This window comes from Hemiscyllium ocellatum, chromosome 25, assembly GCF_020745735.1.
Source record: "Hemiscyllium ocellatum isolate sHemOce1 chromosome 25, sHemOce1.pat.X.cur, whole genome shotgun sequence".
Taxonomy (NCBI): domain Eukaryota; kingdom Metazoa; phylum Chordata; class Chondrichthyes; order Orectolobiformes; family Hemiscylliidae; genus Hemiscyllium; species Hemiscyllium ocellatum.
Genome location: NC_083425.1, coordinates 10,651,115 through 10,668,353, shown reverse-complemented (window position 1 = coordinate 10,668,353; position 17,239 = coordinate 10,651,115). Strand labels below are relative to the sequence as shown.

Genomic DNA, 17,239 nt, shown 5'->3' with positions numbered 1-17,239 from the left:
GGAGGACCCCCGGGAGTGGCCGGAAGTAGTTGTCTGTGGAGGAGCCGGGGTCGGCGGCGGCTGACGCGAAACAGAAACAAACCCCCGAGATCAGCAGCAGCGGCAGGAAGATGGGGAAAGGCAGCGGGGCCTTCGAGAGGCTTCTCGGTGAGAGGAGGGGGCGGCGATGGCGATGATAATCTTCGGCCTTCTTTGTGTTTCATTGTCGACGTTTCACAAACAGAAGCCGGAGGCTCGGGCCTGGGGCCCTGGGGTCGGGCCTGGGGCCGGGCCTGGGGCCCTGGGGTCGGGCCTGGAGCTGGGGCTCGGGCCTGGGGCCTGGAGCTGGGGTCTGGGGCCTGGGGGCCTGGAGCTGGGGGTCGGGCCTGGGGCCTGGAGCTGGGGTCTGGGGCCTGGAGCTGGGGGCTCGGGCCTGGAGCTGGGGGTCGGGTCTGGGGCCTGGAGCTGGGGGCTCGGGCCTGGAGCTGGGGGTCGGGGCTGGGGCCTGGGGCTGGGGCTCGGGCCTGGGGCCCTGGAGCTGGGGCTCGGGCCTGGGGCTGGGGCTCGGGCCTGGGGCCCTGGAGCTGGGGGTTGGGCCTGGGGGCCTGGAGCTGGGGGGTCGGGCCTGGAGCTGGGGGGTCGGGCCTGGGGCCTGGAGCTGGGGGCTCGGGCCTGGGGCCTGGAGCTCTCCTGATGCCTTATCTTTGGAGGGGAAGCGGCTGCTGGAGCACCTTTCTTCCGGATTGTGTTTCCTGTCAGATTCCCAAAGGGGTGTTTGTGGTAGAGGCTGGTACAATTGCAACATTTAAATGGCATTTGGGTGGATATATGAATAGGAAGGGTTTGGAGGGATATGGACTGGGTGCTGTCAGGTGGGTCTAGGTTGGGGTAGGATATCTGGTCGCCATGGACTGAAGGATCTGTCTCCATGCTGTACCTCTCTGTGGCTGTCATGAGTTTCAGGGTTTGGGATAATAGGAGCTGGTTCACACTCCTCCTGTAGAGATCACTCCCACTGAGCCATCCTGTTGACAGTCAAAGCTACATCCCTCTCTCATGGTCATGGTCAGTCCCTGAGGGACTTGGGTACATTTTACCCTGAAGTGGGTGATAGGTATGAAAATCACAGGACTCGGGTACGCAGGGAATATTGGAGAGGATGGTGTTGGAATCTCACTCTGAGCTTTGCACAGACCTCTGATGAAAGAAGCAAAAATAAGAATCAGTTTGGCAGACTCTCTGGACTGAACACACACGTTGACATCCTGAGTCTAGATCCTTACATGGAAGCCTGAAGACTTTTTATTGATCTTGTTGATAAAGGGGAGCAAAAACTTTGGAGAGGACAGTGAGTGACTATCAGGAATGTTCCTGTAAAATGGATATTAGGAATCGGAATGCTGTCCAGTTATGGGCAGATAACTATGTTTTTAATCATAGGGTGTTGGGGATTTGAAATCACTGCTTGAAAAGTTGGTTGTGGCACGAATTCTTGTAGTATTTTAAAACTCCTATGATATATGCTTGAAGCATCATAGCTTACAGACTACAAGCTGGGAAATAAAGTTAGGTTGGACATCTCTTTAGTTAAACTGACACATGATGAACCAAATAGAATACTTTTGGTTGTTGATTTGATGTTTCAACACAGTATATGTATTGAACAAACAGCTATGTTATAGTTCATCCCTAGAGCAGGTATGACTTACCCCCAATCCTCATTCAGAGGCAAGAATACTGCCACAATGTCACAAGAGCCCTGTGTGGAGCATACAAATTGATTTGTATTGACAGTTTACAATATCTAATCCCTGTGTTAATCTGCTTTCACTTTCCCACATCTGTTAATGAGAGATGCTGTTTTTGTTTAATGAGTTAGGAAGCATGTATCACTTTCATCAGCAATGTCCCGTATGAGTTGTCATTTCAAGAATTAGTAGGGCTTAGTGCATCAAGACCTTTCAGAGTCAGTACACATGCCACCTGACAGATTATGGGTAGTCTTTGACTTCTGTTTCTTGAGGTTTAGAGAGCCAATAGGTGATTTAATGGTGGATTTTTTTTGGTTTTGAAAGAAATTATTAGAAACCTTGTTGTAGTTGTGAAGGAATTCTTTTAAAAGATTTTTTTCATGGCATTTGGATATCTGTGTCACTTGTCCATCCCCAATTAAACTAAATTGTGGCCATGTCTCAAAAGACAGTTATTGGAGTCAACCACATTATTTTGGATCAAGTGTATTGTGACGAGGTAAGAATGACAGATTCTCCAGTAAATGGAGGATTTATCATGGAAAATAAGGGAATGGCAGAGGAAACAAACAGAAATTTTGCAGATAACCCCAAAAATAATTGTAAATTCATAAGTGAAAGGAGTGGAGGCAGACAAAACTATTCTAATTACCAGGGAAATGCTGCTGGTAACATTAGAACTAAAAGCTGACTCGTCTCCAGCTCCTGACAGACTTCATTCTGGATTTTAAAACACGTGGATGCTAAGATGGTAGATGTATTGGTTTTAACTTTCCAAACTTCTCTGGATCCTGGAAAAATCTCTTCATGTGGAAAGATAGTAAATATGGTAAAGGAGGCAGATCAAAAATACAGGTCAGTTAGCCTAAGTCTGCCAGGGGGAAATGTTGGAATTTATTACTAAGGACGTTTTCAGTGGAGCATGTAGAAAATCAATGCAATTGGGCATTATTGTCATTTTTTTGTGGAAGTAATGTATTGGAGTTCAGAGGCAAACAACTGGATAAAGGGAAGCTAGTAGATGTGTCATATGTGAATTTCCTAAAGGCACTTGAAAAATGCTGCACCAAAGGTTAATATGCTACCTAGGGTGTAAGGTGTAACATATCACCATGGATAGAAGGTCAGTTAGCTAATGGGTAGTAATCACTATAAATGGGTCATTTTCAGTTTGGCAAGAGTTGTGTGCTACAGGGATCAGTGCTAACATCAACGTTTTATAATTTATATCAGTGACTGGGTAAAGGGATGAATATTTGTTAAATTTGCTGATAACTTGCTTTTCTATCTTTTTGTGTTATGAAAAGGACGCAAGTCTGCAACGGGATATAGATAGGTTAACAGTGGACAAAGCTGTGGCAAATGTATAATTTAGGGGAAATGTGGACTTTGGCAGGAAGGAAATCAATACAGAATTTTTAGAGAGAGATTGTAGAATTAAGGTAGAGATTCTGAGCATGCATGAATCATACACAAGTTAATTTTCAGATACAAGAGTTGTTTGGGAAGGCATATAATCTATTAGCAGGGATTAGAATATATAAGTAGGAATGTTTAGCTACATTTGTGCTGACTGTTGATGAGGAGGACTGTACAGTTTTGATCTCCTGGTAGAAGAAACAGTGTAAATGCATTGAAGCAGTTCAGAGAAGATTCACTTTGGTTGGGGTTGGAGTTGGCTTATAAAGAAAGGTTAGACATGCTGGTCTCTTGCTGTTCGAGTTTAAAAGAATGAGGGGTGATCTTATAGATCAGGAGATCTAGTTGGATTGCAGAATTGGGTAGAGAAATGGCAGATGGAGTTTAATCCGGACAAGTGTGAGGTGATGCATTTTGGAAGATTCAGGTGTAATTTGTACAATAAATGGCAGAACCCTTAGACCATTGACATACAGAGGGATCTGGGTGCACAGATCCCTGAAAGTGGCAGCATGGGTGAATACAGTACACTTGCCTCAATCGGCTGGGGCTTTGAATATAAAAGTTGGCAAACGTTATGTCACACCTGTACAAAACTTTAGTTAGGCCATATTTGGAATATTGCATGCAGTTCTGAGTGTCACATTACCACAAAGGCATGGATGCTTTGGAGACGGTGCTGAGAATTGTTTATCAGGATGTTGCCTGGCCTGGAGGGTTTTAGTTATGAGGAGAGATTGAATAAACTTGGATTATTTTCAGTGGAAAGACAGAGGCTGAGGGGCAACCTGATAGAGGTCTACAAAAATTGAGGCATAGTTCGGGTGGATAGTCGGAGGCTGTTCCCCAGGGTGGGAAAGGTCAACTACAAGAGGGGACATTGGATCATTTTGAGGGAAGGTTGATTTGTGCTGACAAGTAAGTAAAAATTATTTGGGGTGGGTGGGAACATGAAATAGAAGGCCCAACCAGATCTTGGTCTTATTGAAAGACACAACAGGATCGGGGCCAAAGAGCCCGAGTTCATGTTCATGTTTCCTCCCTTAATGGACATTAGTGAACAAGATTTTCTTTGAGACCGTTGCTATTTTCGTGGCCACCTTTACTGAGCCTAGCTTTCAATTCCAGGTTTTAATAACTGAATATAAATCCCACCAACTGCTGTGATGGAATTTATACTAATTTGCTGGGAAATTTTACTGCAGTGCCACCATCTTCCCCAAGACAAACATGGGATAACCTTGGAGTTAGAATGAGGCCATTCAAGATAGAAATTAGGAAGCACATATTTGTGTAGGAAATAAGGAATTGTGTTATTCTATCTCCACAGAAAGCTCAATAAATAACTTTAAATCTTGGATCGATAACTTATTCCAGACAAAGGTTATGATGAGCGAAGGATGGATTTTACATGTTTATCAGCTGTGATCTTGTTGAGCTGAGGAGCAGGAATGAAGGCCTTTTCTTAATTTGTTGATGGAATGTGGATATGAGGCAGCATTTGTTGATCACCTCTTCATTGCCCTTGAGAGCAGTGCTGATAGCTGCTGCTTTGTGTAGGCACACCCACAGTGCTGTTAGGGAAGGAGTTTCAGGATTTTGACCCAGCAACAGTGAGGGAACGGTAATATAATTGCAAACCATTCTGTTAGTTTTGTTCTGGGCTCTGTAGTAAACTGCATGGTGAAATAGAACCTTTGTAATGTTTACCCCAATGATTACATGTTTGTATCAATAATAAAGCAAATTCTTATCATCAGAGATCATGCTTCAATGAAACTCTCTTTGACAGAAGTCCATGTTTAACTAGAATCCATAGGCATTTACCTTTTTTAATCTGTCTCATTTCCCCAACCACTTATCTGATTCATACAGTGCATTTGTTGTTGTGGTAACTGGCTTTGACTGTTCTTGTGATTCCCTGTAACGGAAAAATATTCAGGACAGATTGGAGATCAGCCCAATCTTGTTGGAAAGTGGAGTAAAAAGTGGAAGCTGAATGATCTCCTGTTGCTGTGGATTTATGCTATGCACTTCGAGCGTCTCCTTTCATGAACCTGTTATCACTAATGATCTTTCCATTCTGTCAAATTATAGGCTTGGTGTCAGGAGCCTCTGTTCAATGTGTCTGCTCCACGTGATCCCTTGTTTTGGAATTTTTTTTGAAAATGAAACTCTGCTGTGTATCCAGTCAGATGGAAAGCTAATCTGCTGTTGATTCTCCCTTTAATCAGCTGCTGTTAGGTACTCTCTGGCTAACTTGTGGCTGAGATTGACAAGAAATTAATGGTTAAATCCCCTGACCAGGCTCCTGCGAGGAACATTAACCAGCAAGTAACATTGTCTCCACTTGGAAAGCAGGATGGAGTACAAACAGCCAAACTCAATTAGCAAACTATTAACTTTTATGGTTTGGAGATGCCGGTGTTGGACTGGGGTGTACAAAGTTAAAAATCTTTAACTATTAACTTTTAAAGAGTCATAGTATTAATTGTTTTGATGCAAGTAATTAAAGTAGTATTAGTTTATATTTATCAATGTGAATTATGTTAGATTTTGATTTAAAAGTTTATTTCCTCCTTTTTTGCTTGCTCAGTTAGCTCTAATTCCGAAAGAAGGATTTATAATGTTTTGGTTAATCACAGAGAGATTAATGATGAGGCCTTGATGGTGACTTCACTAAATCTGTAATCCCGAACCCAGGCTAATGTTCTGGAGGAGTGAGTTTGAATTCTACCAAGGCTGTTGGTGAAATTTGAATTCAGTAACAAAAAGACTAGTCCAATGGCAATCATTGTCAATTGTTTTGAAAACCCATGTCATAGAGTCATAGAGATGTACAGCATGGAAACAGACCCTTCGGTCCAACCCATCCATGCCGACCAGATATCCCAACCCAAACTAGTCCCACCTGCCAGCACCCGGCCCATATCCCTCCAAACCCTTCCTATTCATATACCCATCCAAATGCCTCTTAAATGTTGCAATTGTATCAGCCTCCACCACATCCTCTGGCAGCTCATTCCATACACGTAATACCCTCTGCGTGAAAAAGTTGCCCCTTGGGTCTCTTTTGTATCTTTCCCCTCACACCCTAAAGCTGTGCCCTCTAATTCTGGACTCTCCGACCCCAGGGAAAAGACTTGTCTATTTATCCTATCCATGCCCCTCATAATTTTGTAAACCTCTATAAGGTCACCCCTTAGCCTCTGACACTCCAGGGAAAACAGCCCCAGCCTGTTCAGCCTCTCCCTGTAGCTCAGATCCTACAATCCTGGCAACATCCTTGTAAGTCTTTTCTGAACCCTTTCAAGTTTCACAACATCGTTCTGATAGGAAGGAGACCAAATTGCACGTAATATTCCAACAGTGGCCTAACCAATGTCCTGTACAGCCACAACATGACCTCCCAACCCCTGTACTCAATACTCTGACCAATAAAGGAAAGCATACCAAATGCTTTCTTCACTATCCTATCTACCTGCGACTCCACTTTCAAGGAGCTATGAACCTGCACACCAAGGCCTCTTTGTTCAGCAACAATCCCTAGGACCTTACCATTAAGTGTATAAGTCCTACTAAGATTTGCTTTCCCAAAGTGCAGCACCTCGCATTTATCTGAATTAAACTCCATCTGTCATTTCTCAGCCCATTGGCCCATCTGGTCCAGTTCCTGTTGTAATCTGAGGTAACCCTCTTCACTGTCCACTTACACCTCCAATTTTGGTGTCATCTACAAACTTACTAACTGTACCTCTTATGTTCGCATCCAAATCGTTTATGTAAATGACAAAAAGTCGAGGACCCAGCACTGATCCATGTGGCACCCCTTTAGGAAATTTCCATTCTTAGCTGGTCTGATATGTACATGACTCCATATTCACAGCAACATACACCGTACAGTCCAGCTGAGTTTGATTCCTAATGCCTGCCCTCTGGACAATTGGCGATGGCCATAATTGCCAGCCAGCAGTACCTATATCCTGTAAATGACCTTGATTTTTTTTTAAAAAAAGGGCATTTTACTTGTGTTTTGTATCCTGTAATTGGGCGAACAGAAACAGGGTGTTGATGCACAGAAATAAAGATATATAAGACATCTAATCCCTTCCTTCAGAAGAGTAACCAACCCTTCTTTCTGAGAAAGCCATCTCCTTGATTCTGCCACAGCATGCTAATTGTCTCCCAGATGTCATCTAGTAGATAGAGGGGAACCAATAGATGTGTTGTATTTGGACTTCCAGAAGGTGTTCGACAACGTACCTCACAACTGCATGAGATAAAAGCTCATGGTCTTGGAGGTAGTATATTAGCATCAAGAGTTTGGTCATGGCCAGGAGCCAGCAAGTGGGAATAAGGGGTTCATTTTCCACAAGGATCAGTATTGGGACCGCACACTGCTTACACTGTAAATTTAATGACTCTGGAAAAAAAGTGAATAGATGGAAAGGCAGATTATGAGAGGGATGCAAACAGTTTACAGAGAGATGTTGTTAGACTACATAAGGCAAAAAGTTGGCAAATGGACTATAATTTTGGATCGTGCAAAGTTGTACATTTTGGAAGGGAGAACTAGAAAACAGATTGTTATTTAAATGGAGAAGAACTGCAGAAAGTTGCAACACAAAAGGACATGTGCATGAAACACCAAAAGCTAGCACATAGGTACAGCAGGAATCAGGAAGGCCAATGGAAGGTTGGCCCTTATTTCAAGGCAGTTGGAGTATAAGAGTAGGGAAGTCTTACTGCACCTGTACAAGATGCTGGTGAGACCGCATCTGGAATACTGTCAGTAGTTTTGGTCCCCTTATGTAAATTATATCACTTCGTTGGAGGCAGCTCACAGCAGGTTCACTCGGATGATCCCCTGGTAGAGAGGGATTGGCCTGCACGCAAAGGCTAAACAGGCTGGGACTCTACTCTCTGAATTTTAGGAGAATGAGAGGTGGTCTCATTGAAACATGGGGATTCTTAAGGGGCCTAACAGGGTAAATGCTGAGAGGGAAGGCCGAGGACCGGAGGGCATCGTGTCAGATTAAAGCGGGTGCCAATGTAAGACTGAGATGAGAATTTACTCTGAGGGTTCGGAGCCTTTGGAACTCCAGCCTACAGAGAGCTGTGGGGCAGAATTCTTGTGCATGTTAAAGGCTGAGGTAGATTCTTGATCAGGCAGGGAATCAAGGGTCATGGAGAAAGGCCAGGAAAGTAGATGTGAGGAATGTCAGATCAGCCATGATCCTATTGGATGGCAGAGAGGGTCAAGAGGCCAAATGGCCTCCCGTTTCTATTTCTTATGGCCGTAACCGTGACTCATGAGAGAGGTCTGTGGTACAATGTTGCAAGCAGAGTGCTAAGAATATCTGTTTATCCTTCTGTGTTTAATTTGCTGCTTTCTCTCCCTAAACAGACAAAGCAACCAGCCAATTACTTCTTGAAACTGATTGGGAATCCATCTTGCAGATCTGTGACCTGATTCGACAGGGAGATGCCCAGTAAGTGTTTTTTGAAGACGGGTGTGATGAATGCTTTTCATTTTTGTCGAAAAAATTGGTGTTTTTGCTTGGACAGTGAGTAGAGTGTCCTTGTGTGTCTGTAGCGTCTCCTGAAGTAGATTCTTTGCTCATGCACTTGTCAATTTTTGAATGCCCTATTATTTGAGGTACTCGCTTTCCTGGGAGAAGGTATCTTCAAATACACTTTGATATTTGCAGATTAACAGAAGAGTAAGAAATGGGAGCAGGATAGCACATTCAGCCCATGAGCCTACTTCGTAATTGGTTAAGATCATAGCTTATCTTCTACCCTTGCTGCTATTCTTACTCTGCTCCGTAGACCCTTGATTCCCACAGTCCACTGATCTCAGCCTTGAACACGTTGACCAACCGAGCATCTGTGACCTGTCTGGCTGGTGATTCACAACCATTTGAAGATGACCTCTTGCCCCAAAACTGTCTACCCTGGACCATTGCTAATATCACTTCAGTTTATCCTTCTCTACCCTGTATCAAGGTGCACTTTCAAATATCAGTCCTACTCTTCACTGTCGCAAGCACTCAGAGTCGGAAGGTGACAAAGTTTACCACATAATGGAAGAAGGGAGGGTGGGACGAGCCAGGTAACAACTCCTGCTGGATTGTTGGATCTGTATGCTAGAGCTCGATTGGAAATTGGCACAATTTTGTGGAATTGTGTTAACCTGAGATGACAAATATAACGTGATCAAAGTATCTTCAGGGGGTTCCTGACTGGGATTCATAGAAGGCATTATCAATCCCAGCAATATGTGGACAGCCCCCGTGGCATGGTGAAGAAACTAGGTGAATAGGAAACTTGGTTAGGACGATCTGGCAGAGTAAGGGGGAATAAAAGCAACCCCAGTGAGAGGAACCTAGCTGCTCATTGGTCTGGCTTCTGTTTCTGGTACGTACTAACTGACACTTTGACTATGTATGAATAAGAAGTGACAGCTTGCTTCTTGTACTTGAAGTGCTTTGGAAGATTTGAAATGAAATTCAGTACAAATACAGGCTTCTTTTTTCTTTCTCGGATTCTCTCTTGTTAGAAATGGTCATTGCGTGACATTTATTTGATTTGACTGTTAACTATCACTTCTCAGCCCAAGCCTGAGCATTGTCCACATAGCACTGCATTTGAACTTGGATTGCTTTAGTATCTGAACATTGTGCAATCGTCAGCAACATCTCCACTTCTGACCTTATAATGTAGGGAAGGTCATTGATGAAGCAGCTGAAGATGGTTGGACCCAGGACAATATCTTGAGGAGCTCCTGGAGTTTTCTTACCCCCCCAATTCCCATTGAGTAAAGCTTTGCTAAGGTTTCTTGATGTCCTACTCAATCAAATGCTGCCTTTATGCCAAGACCAGTTACTCTCCTTATTTCTGGGATTCACCTCTTTTGTCTATGTTTGGATCAAAACTGTAACCAGAGTAACCATTGAGGAGCCCAAAGTGAGGTTGTGGTGCTGAGTAAGAACTACTCAGTAGTACCATTAATGCCACCTTCCATTACTTTGCTTCTGATTGAGTGTAGACTGGTGGGATGGATTGGGCTTTCCTTATTTATTTTTATAGACAGGCATTCTTGGACAATTTCCACATTGTTCCAGTACTGTAGTCGAGCAGCTTGGATTTGGGTGTGGCTAATTCTGGAGCACACATCTTCAGTGTGATTAAAATGGAGTAATGCTCCTGAGGTGATTTGAGATGCTGGTCTGATCAGACTTGGGAGGTTTCTTTTCAGTTTTGGCTGCTCTCTGCTGATCCTGGAGGGAGCTCATTACAGATATCAGGAGTTCAGTCATTTTACTGTTATAAACTTGAAATTAGATGTTTATAACAGAGATTCAGAACAATAGGTGTCGTCAGTTTCGGTCTTGTAAACTTAATCTGTGATAGATGGTTTCAGTGGACCGTGAAAATGAGCATTGCTTCTGGATAAAGATATCAATCAGTTGAGGCATTTAAAGAGGATGTAGACAATAAATCAAGAAGTAGGAATATATGTAGAGATAAGTGAATTAGGGATATTTACAAAATAGCACAGATATGGCGAATAATGTAAAGCAGTATTGTGGTCGACTCCTTGTTCCTGTCAAAGCCTGGTCAGGTGTGGTTTAGTATATCTGATTAGTGAGTATCCACGTTTGTTTTGTTAACCCCTCCAAGGGCACTCTTTAGTGTCTGGTCTCAGCTGAAGAACCTAGTTTGAAAACCCTCCTGCCAGGATTTAAATAAATATCAGATCTTGAGGATGTGCACTCAGACTTAAGTTGACTAACATAATGTGAACTTTGCTTCAATTAGAAATCCTATCTTTTAAAAACAAAACCTCTCTCTTTTTTTTCATCCTCTTTCGGTAATTTTCTAACCTACAGTGTGTAAACCAGCCAGACCATGATGCGTTCTGCAACATTTTAAGAAAAAATTGGAGTTGAAATGGAAAAGAAAGCATACTGTTTGTCAGTCAATGACTATATGCATTAGTCATGGCTACACCTCCCCGCTGCTGAAGCCATGTTGTTTACTAGCTGTGAGAGATCTCTAAAACGGCCGTCAGGGAAGAGTGGAGCTGTAGCATTCCACGCTGGCTGGTGATTTTGTTTGAGTAAATGTGGAAGGGGGAATATTTGAGGGAGAGATCCAAATGATGTGTACCTTTAACATGGTCAAGTTCCCTAATGTCATTGGTGCAGTTTTCCACTCAGTCATAGAGTCCTAAAAGCATGGAAACAGACCCTTCAGTCTAACTAGTCACACTGACCATGCTTCTAGACTAAACTGGTCCCACCTGTCTGCGTTTGATCCATCTCCCTCCAAACCTTTTCTATTCATGTACTTATCCAAATGTCTTTTGAACCTTGTAATTGTACCTGCATCCACCACTTCCTCTGGGAATTCATTCCACATGTGAACCACACTCTGTTTTTTAAAAAAAAAGTTGCGCCTCATGTAATTTTAAAATCTTTCTCCTCTGACTTTAAAAGTATACCCCCTAGGTTTGAACTCCTCCATCTTTGGGAAAAGACCTTTGCTATGTTGGGATGGGTGGGGGAGTTTTTGAGGATCATTTTGTAGGAGAGAGAGGGGAAGGAATGTCCAGAACATGGAGCTCAGACAACAAAAGATCTGGTTTCTATTGGTTGAGTGCGTGCTGCAATTAAGAATATAGGCAAGACAAGAGTTTTCATTAAAAAACAAATCAGGGTTCTCCTAGTGTAAGTGTTAGTCTGAGTTTTAAATTTTAATGAGTGATGCTTTACACTCCCTTGCAGTGAATTAGAAGCTAGTGTAGTTGATGCAGTGCTCACACTGCCATCACTTACTGAGAAAGTAGTCAGAGGGGAATCTCTGAACAATCCATTGATGCTTTCTGCCATCTCTCTCTCGAGTTGATGGCTGATTACGATGTTGGTTCGGAGCATTGGGATATGACACTATCCCACAGAATAAGAAACAAACAAACAATTTAGGTTATACCCTGATTGTTTTCCTGCATCTCTCAGAGCCTGGATCCCAGTGAAGATAGCTTATGAACTGGAGCTAATTCACTGACCCACCCTATTTTGAGGACTGACTCCAGTTGGAGGTGAGTCTTCACCTTACCCCCACTCCCGCAGGTACGCATGATGATATGACTCATGATCTGATCAAAGAAGCAATTACAATCTTTTAACTGAAGATTTTGTCTTTCTGCATAGGGCTAAATACGCAATTGGTGCCATTAAGAAGAAGCTGAATGATAAAAATCCCCATGTAGTTCTTTATACTCTCGAGGTGAGTGTTTCCCACTACAGTGATCATGGGGATAAAATGGAAAGTGTGGTAAGCTGCTCCTCCTCCTCGGAGTAGATAAGGGTTTGTGTTGTAATAAAAGCAATTCTTAAAAGTCAGCGCAACTCAGCAGGACCAGCAGCATGTGGTGAGACTGAGTTAATGTTTCAAATCCAATATGATTTTTCCTTGTGAAGTGCTTCAGTTGGATTGTGATGTAAAATGTGAGATTTATCTATAATTTTAATATTTATTTTAGAGTTTGGATTTGAGCTTGTGGGCGTCTGGGTTTTGTCCTGTTCTGGAGGAGTTAATGATTAACTTGCATTTCTGGAGCAAATTTCTTTATAAAATGCTGAGAGTTTCTGAGAATTCGCTTGCATTCTGAGAGATTGAGAAATCAAATAAGCAGTGTATTACATTGGGCTTTCAGAGGGAAGACTTTGGAATTTCTTGAGAGGCTTAGGGATTGCAGGTTGAAAACAAAGCTTTGGTTTGATTTTGGCAGATTTTATGGAAGTTTTGCCTGCAGCTGGATATGTACAGTGTTGTTCCTGGTGAAAGGAGATGGTTCAGCATTGTTAACTGGGTTACTTCAGTATAGGCAGTTTAGTTGGAGAGTTCCTGACCAGAATTATTGCTACTATGAAGGTGTTATTTGATGCTGTGAAAGTCTAAGCAGAGTTATATGAACACTCCAGGAATGGGCTGTCAGATTTTCCAGATGGGGAATTGAAGCCACAGTAAAGTTAATCCCTGTAGATCTGAATAAGAAGGGAATTTTGTCTGGTCTGAGAAATGTAAAGGATTCTGTGGGGATTAATGGGATTGTATTGTTTTAAAATCTGTAAACTTCTGTCATATGTAAATAGTTTGGTTTATTTTATTTTATCTTTGTTTCTTCTGAGTAATGAACTTCTGTTTTACTGTTCAACTGTTTCTGCAGCAATGCGTTAGTTTCAGTGCGGTACTGTCATGTTAAAAACCAAAAAACAAAGTTACCATCTGTCAAACCTGATTTCAGCCTGCTATCTGACTTGTCCAGTAAACAGCTGGGCTCATAACAGGGTTCCAAGCCAAAGTCATTTGGACTTAAAATATTAATGCCGTTTCTGTTTCCACCGAGGCTGCCAAATTTGCTGAGATTCTTTAGCCCTTTTTAATTTCTGATTTCCAGCATCTGCAATATGTTTGCTTTTATATAACATCAAGCTGCTTTGTTCAACTCTTTGAAATATGGCAGGAGTGGGTGCTGAGCCTGTTGAATGTAGTGTCTATTGTGCATGTGTGTTGTATACTGAATTGCTATAACATCCTGGTAGGTAGGACTAGTAGTACCCTGTAATCCCACACTGCTAAAGCAACGCAGTTGCAATGAAAGCTGCCGCTTATACCACCTTTACAGCTGCCAGGTTAAACTCTGTTGGAGTGAACAGAGAGAGAAATGATGCTACTGATTAAGTCAACAGTGAAATGGTGTTGTTCAGATGGGAGGAACTGAGATGTGCAATTTATTGAAGTAGTTTACACAACTGAACATAGAATCAATAGGAGCTATTAACTGGAGAGCAATCTGTTGTCGTAATCTGCTAATACTGCTGTATGTGAACATTCAAATTAGTTGAAAATGTGTTGCTGGTTAAAGCACAGCAGGTCAGGCAGCATCCAAGGAATAGGAAATTCGACGTTTTGAAGGGCTTATGCCCGAAACGTCAAATTTCCTATTCCTTGGATGCTGCCTGACCTGCTGTGCTTTAACCAGCAACACATTTTCAACTGTGATCTCCAGCATCAGCAGACCTCATTTTTTACCCGAACATTCAAATTATCCTGGATTCAATTCCTGACACTCTAGAATCTGTGTAGGCTATTTCACGTTATATAACACAGTTATGTCATGCTTGAATCTTTTCCAAGGGTTTAGTTGTTATCGGGTTTAATAACATGCGTGTGCTGAGAGTTTTATGCCCAGATACTCATTTTGTTGCATGCAGAGTCGTGAACAATTCACAATGAGCATTGAGAAAGATGGGGCTGTCAAATAAAAATTGGGGTGTTTTGAGATGCTAGAAGCTCTTTTTGTACTGGACAACAATTTTAAAAAAAAAGTTAGTTCCCGCTTTTGTTACGAAGGTTTTGCTGGATTCATGATGTGGAGTAGGCTTTCTGCCAGCCCTGATGACCAAGCAGCACGTTTTGTGTGGGATGTGTCCCCTGGGAATAGAGGATGACAAAATGTAATTTGAAAGGCAATTTGACACATGTGTATTAGTCTTCCGATCGGGAGAGAAGAGCTTTGCTGTGTTTAAGGAAAATATTCTCAGCTGGTAGCTTGAGGCTATGGCAGAAAGCATTCGATAGTGGTTTGCAGCACCTCGAAAAAACTTTTGCAGTTATGTTTTTCCTACTTCACTTTCGGTTGCTTACAACCTTGATGAAATAGTATTGAGTATTTTGTGTCTGTCTTTACAAAGATGAGGCATGATGCAAGTTTTCAAATTAGGGAGGTGTGTTATGAAATAATAGATAAATGACAGTATAATGGAAGTTCTGGAACAGCTAACCTCTTTAAAAGTAAGTATAACACCCGGGACAGTTGAATTGTACCCTACACTGTTCAAGGAAGCCAAGGAGGAAGTAATAATGTTTTGAGGATTAGTTTCTAATCCTTAGTAAATACAGAGATTTGGGGTTTTGAGAATGTCATATCATTATTCAAAAAGGGTACAAGGGAAAGGGATTGGCCAAACCATAATCAGTATACCCCGGTATAGGGTGAATTACTGGAATCATTCATAGAAACCCTACAGTGTGGAAACAGGCCCTTCAGCCCAACAAGTCCACATTGACCCTCCGAAGAGTAACTCACCCAGACCCTTTCTCCTACATTTACTCCTGACCACTGCACCTAATGGACAATTTAGCATGGCCAATTCCCCTCACCTGCATCTCTTTGGAGTGTGGCAGGAAACCCATGGGGAGAATGTGCAAACTCCAGACAGACAGTCACCCAAGTTGGAATCAAACCTGGGTCCCTGGCACTGAGGCAGCAGTGCTAACCACTGACCCACCATGCCACCCGAGAGACAGAAAATTAGCTGTTACCTGGAAAGTCCGAGATTACTCCAGGATCACTCTAGTGTAGTTTTGTGAAGGAAGGGTTGTGTCTTACTAATTGAATTCAGTATTGTTAAGGAAATAACAAAGAATTTTGATGGTAATACTATTAGTGTTGTCTACGTGGATTTTAGTCAGATATTTAACAAGGTCCCATATGCAAGCCCACATTTCAAACCCATAGAAGATAGAGGAATGGACTGAGTGTTCTTGGTGACTGGAAACAGAGGAACAGCAGACCAATGTTTTTGCAAATGGAGAGTGCTGTTTGGTGCTGTTCCAGGCTTCTGTTTGGTCCCTTGCTGTTTGTGATCTCTATAAATAGATATTATATAGTGTGGACTGGAGAATATCGAGAGGGGCAAACAAGTGAGAGACCTGGACATGCATATCCACTGGTCCATGATGTTAGCAAAACAGATAGACAAAATGCCTAAGAAGGGATTTCCAATGTTATCCATCATTGGTGAGATCTTGAATACCAAAAGCAGAAATGTGATGATAGAACTTTATAAGACGCTGCTTAGGCCACAACTGGGGTTTTGTGTCCCATTGTGATCACCCATTGCAGGAAGAATGTCATTGGTATAGAAGAGTATAGAGGAGGTTCCCAAGAATGTTGCTGAGGCTTGATAATTGTACCGAGAAGGAAAGATGATTGAGATTAGGGTTATTTTCCTTAGAACGGTGGAGGCTGAGGATGAAAAAGAACCAAAATGCTGGAGAAACTCAGCATGCCTGGCTACATCTATGGCATGAAACAGCTAACATTTCAAGGCCAGTATGACTGTTCTTCAAGGTGGTTCTTTCTCGAAGAAGCGTCATATCAGACTCAATGCTGACCCTGTTTCTGGCTCCACAATTTAGTTATTTTGGGTCAATACTTGACCTGTAGGTGCTGTGGACAATTTACAACAAATATAATTTTATAGGTTTAATGGTTTCATTTTGTGAGGTGGTTTTGGGGCTTTACCAGGTCTGAATGATCAATTTGTTGAACTGGAACACTATTTTCATGTTGGTTGCTTATTCCCTAATTTCTCCTTCAGGTTTTGGAATCCGTGGTGAAGAATTGTGGCCAGACTGTTCACGATGAGGTTGCTAATAAACAAACAATGGAGGAACTCAAAGAGCTGTTCAAGGTAACTTGTGGAACAGTGCCACCAGTTCTGGATCTGACTCTGCTCTGTGTTGGAGGTCAGGGCTTCCTTTCCCAGCATCTCAGCTGAGTGAGTGCCCTGTCCAGGATAGCTGGACTATGCAGGAGCAGGTCTCAGTCTGTGTTGACTTGGACAGGGGAGCAGTGAATTCCTAGGTTAATGAGGGACAGCTCTGCTAGGTTTTCTGCTGCTCATGCTGTGTAAATGCAATTACTAAATCGCTGTTCCTTGTGAAATTCACTGTGTGTGTGTGTGTGTTCCCAGAGGAGCAACTGGCTCTTGCTGGAAGATATCAGGCGCAGAGCAGAACTCTGAGAATTAGAATTGCAGGTTCTGGGATTTAGATGTTTTAATAAGAACAGAGAAGATGGAAAAAGAGGAGGAGGTGTGGTATTGTTAGCCAAGGACAATATTGCAGTCATAGAAAGGACACTTGAGGATTTGTCTACTGAGGTTAGAAACAGGAAAGGAGAGGTCACCCTGTTGGGAGTTTTCTATAGGCCTCCGAATAGTTCCAGAGAT

General features: G+C 42.5%; 1 protein-coding gene across 4 annotated transcripts in view; it reads left to right on the top strand.

Moving 5' to 3' along the window:
* The window catches only part of hgs (hepatocyte growth factor-regulated tyrosine kinase substrate), a 51,490-nt gene continuing 34,251 nt past the window's right edge, over positions 1 to 17,239 (top strand). For 3 of the 4 annotated variants that reach the window (XM_060844775.1, XM_060844774.1, XM_060844773.1), the window contains exons 1-4: positions 1 to 147; positions 8,557 to 8,641; positions 12,368 to 12,443; positions 16,607 to 16,699. In XM_060844775.1, the coding sequence (XP_060700758.1) occupies positions 111 to 147; positions 8,557 to 8,641; positions 12,368 to 12,443; positions 16,607 to 16,699 (291 nt within the window). In that variant the 5' untranslated portion in view covers positions 1 to 110. The remainder of the gene's footprint in view (positions 148 to 8,556; positions 8,642 to 12,367; positions 12,444 to 16,606; positions 16,700 to 17,239) is intronic. The other variant, XM_060844772.1, reaches the window with a different exon arrangement.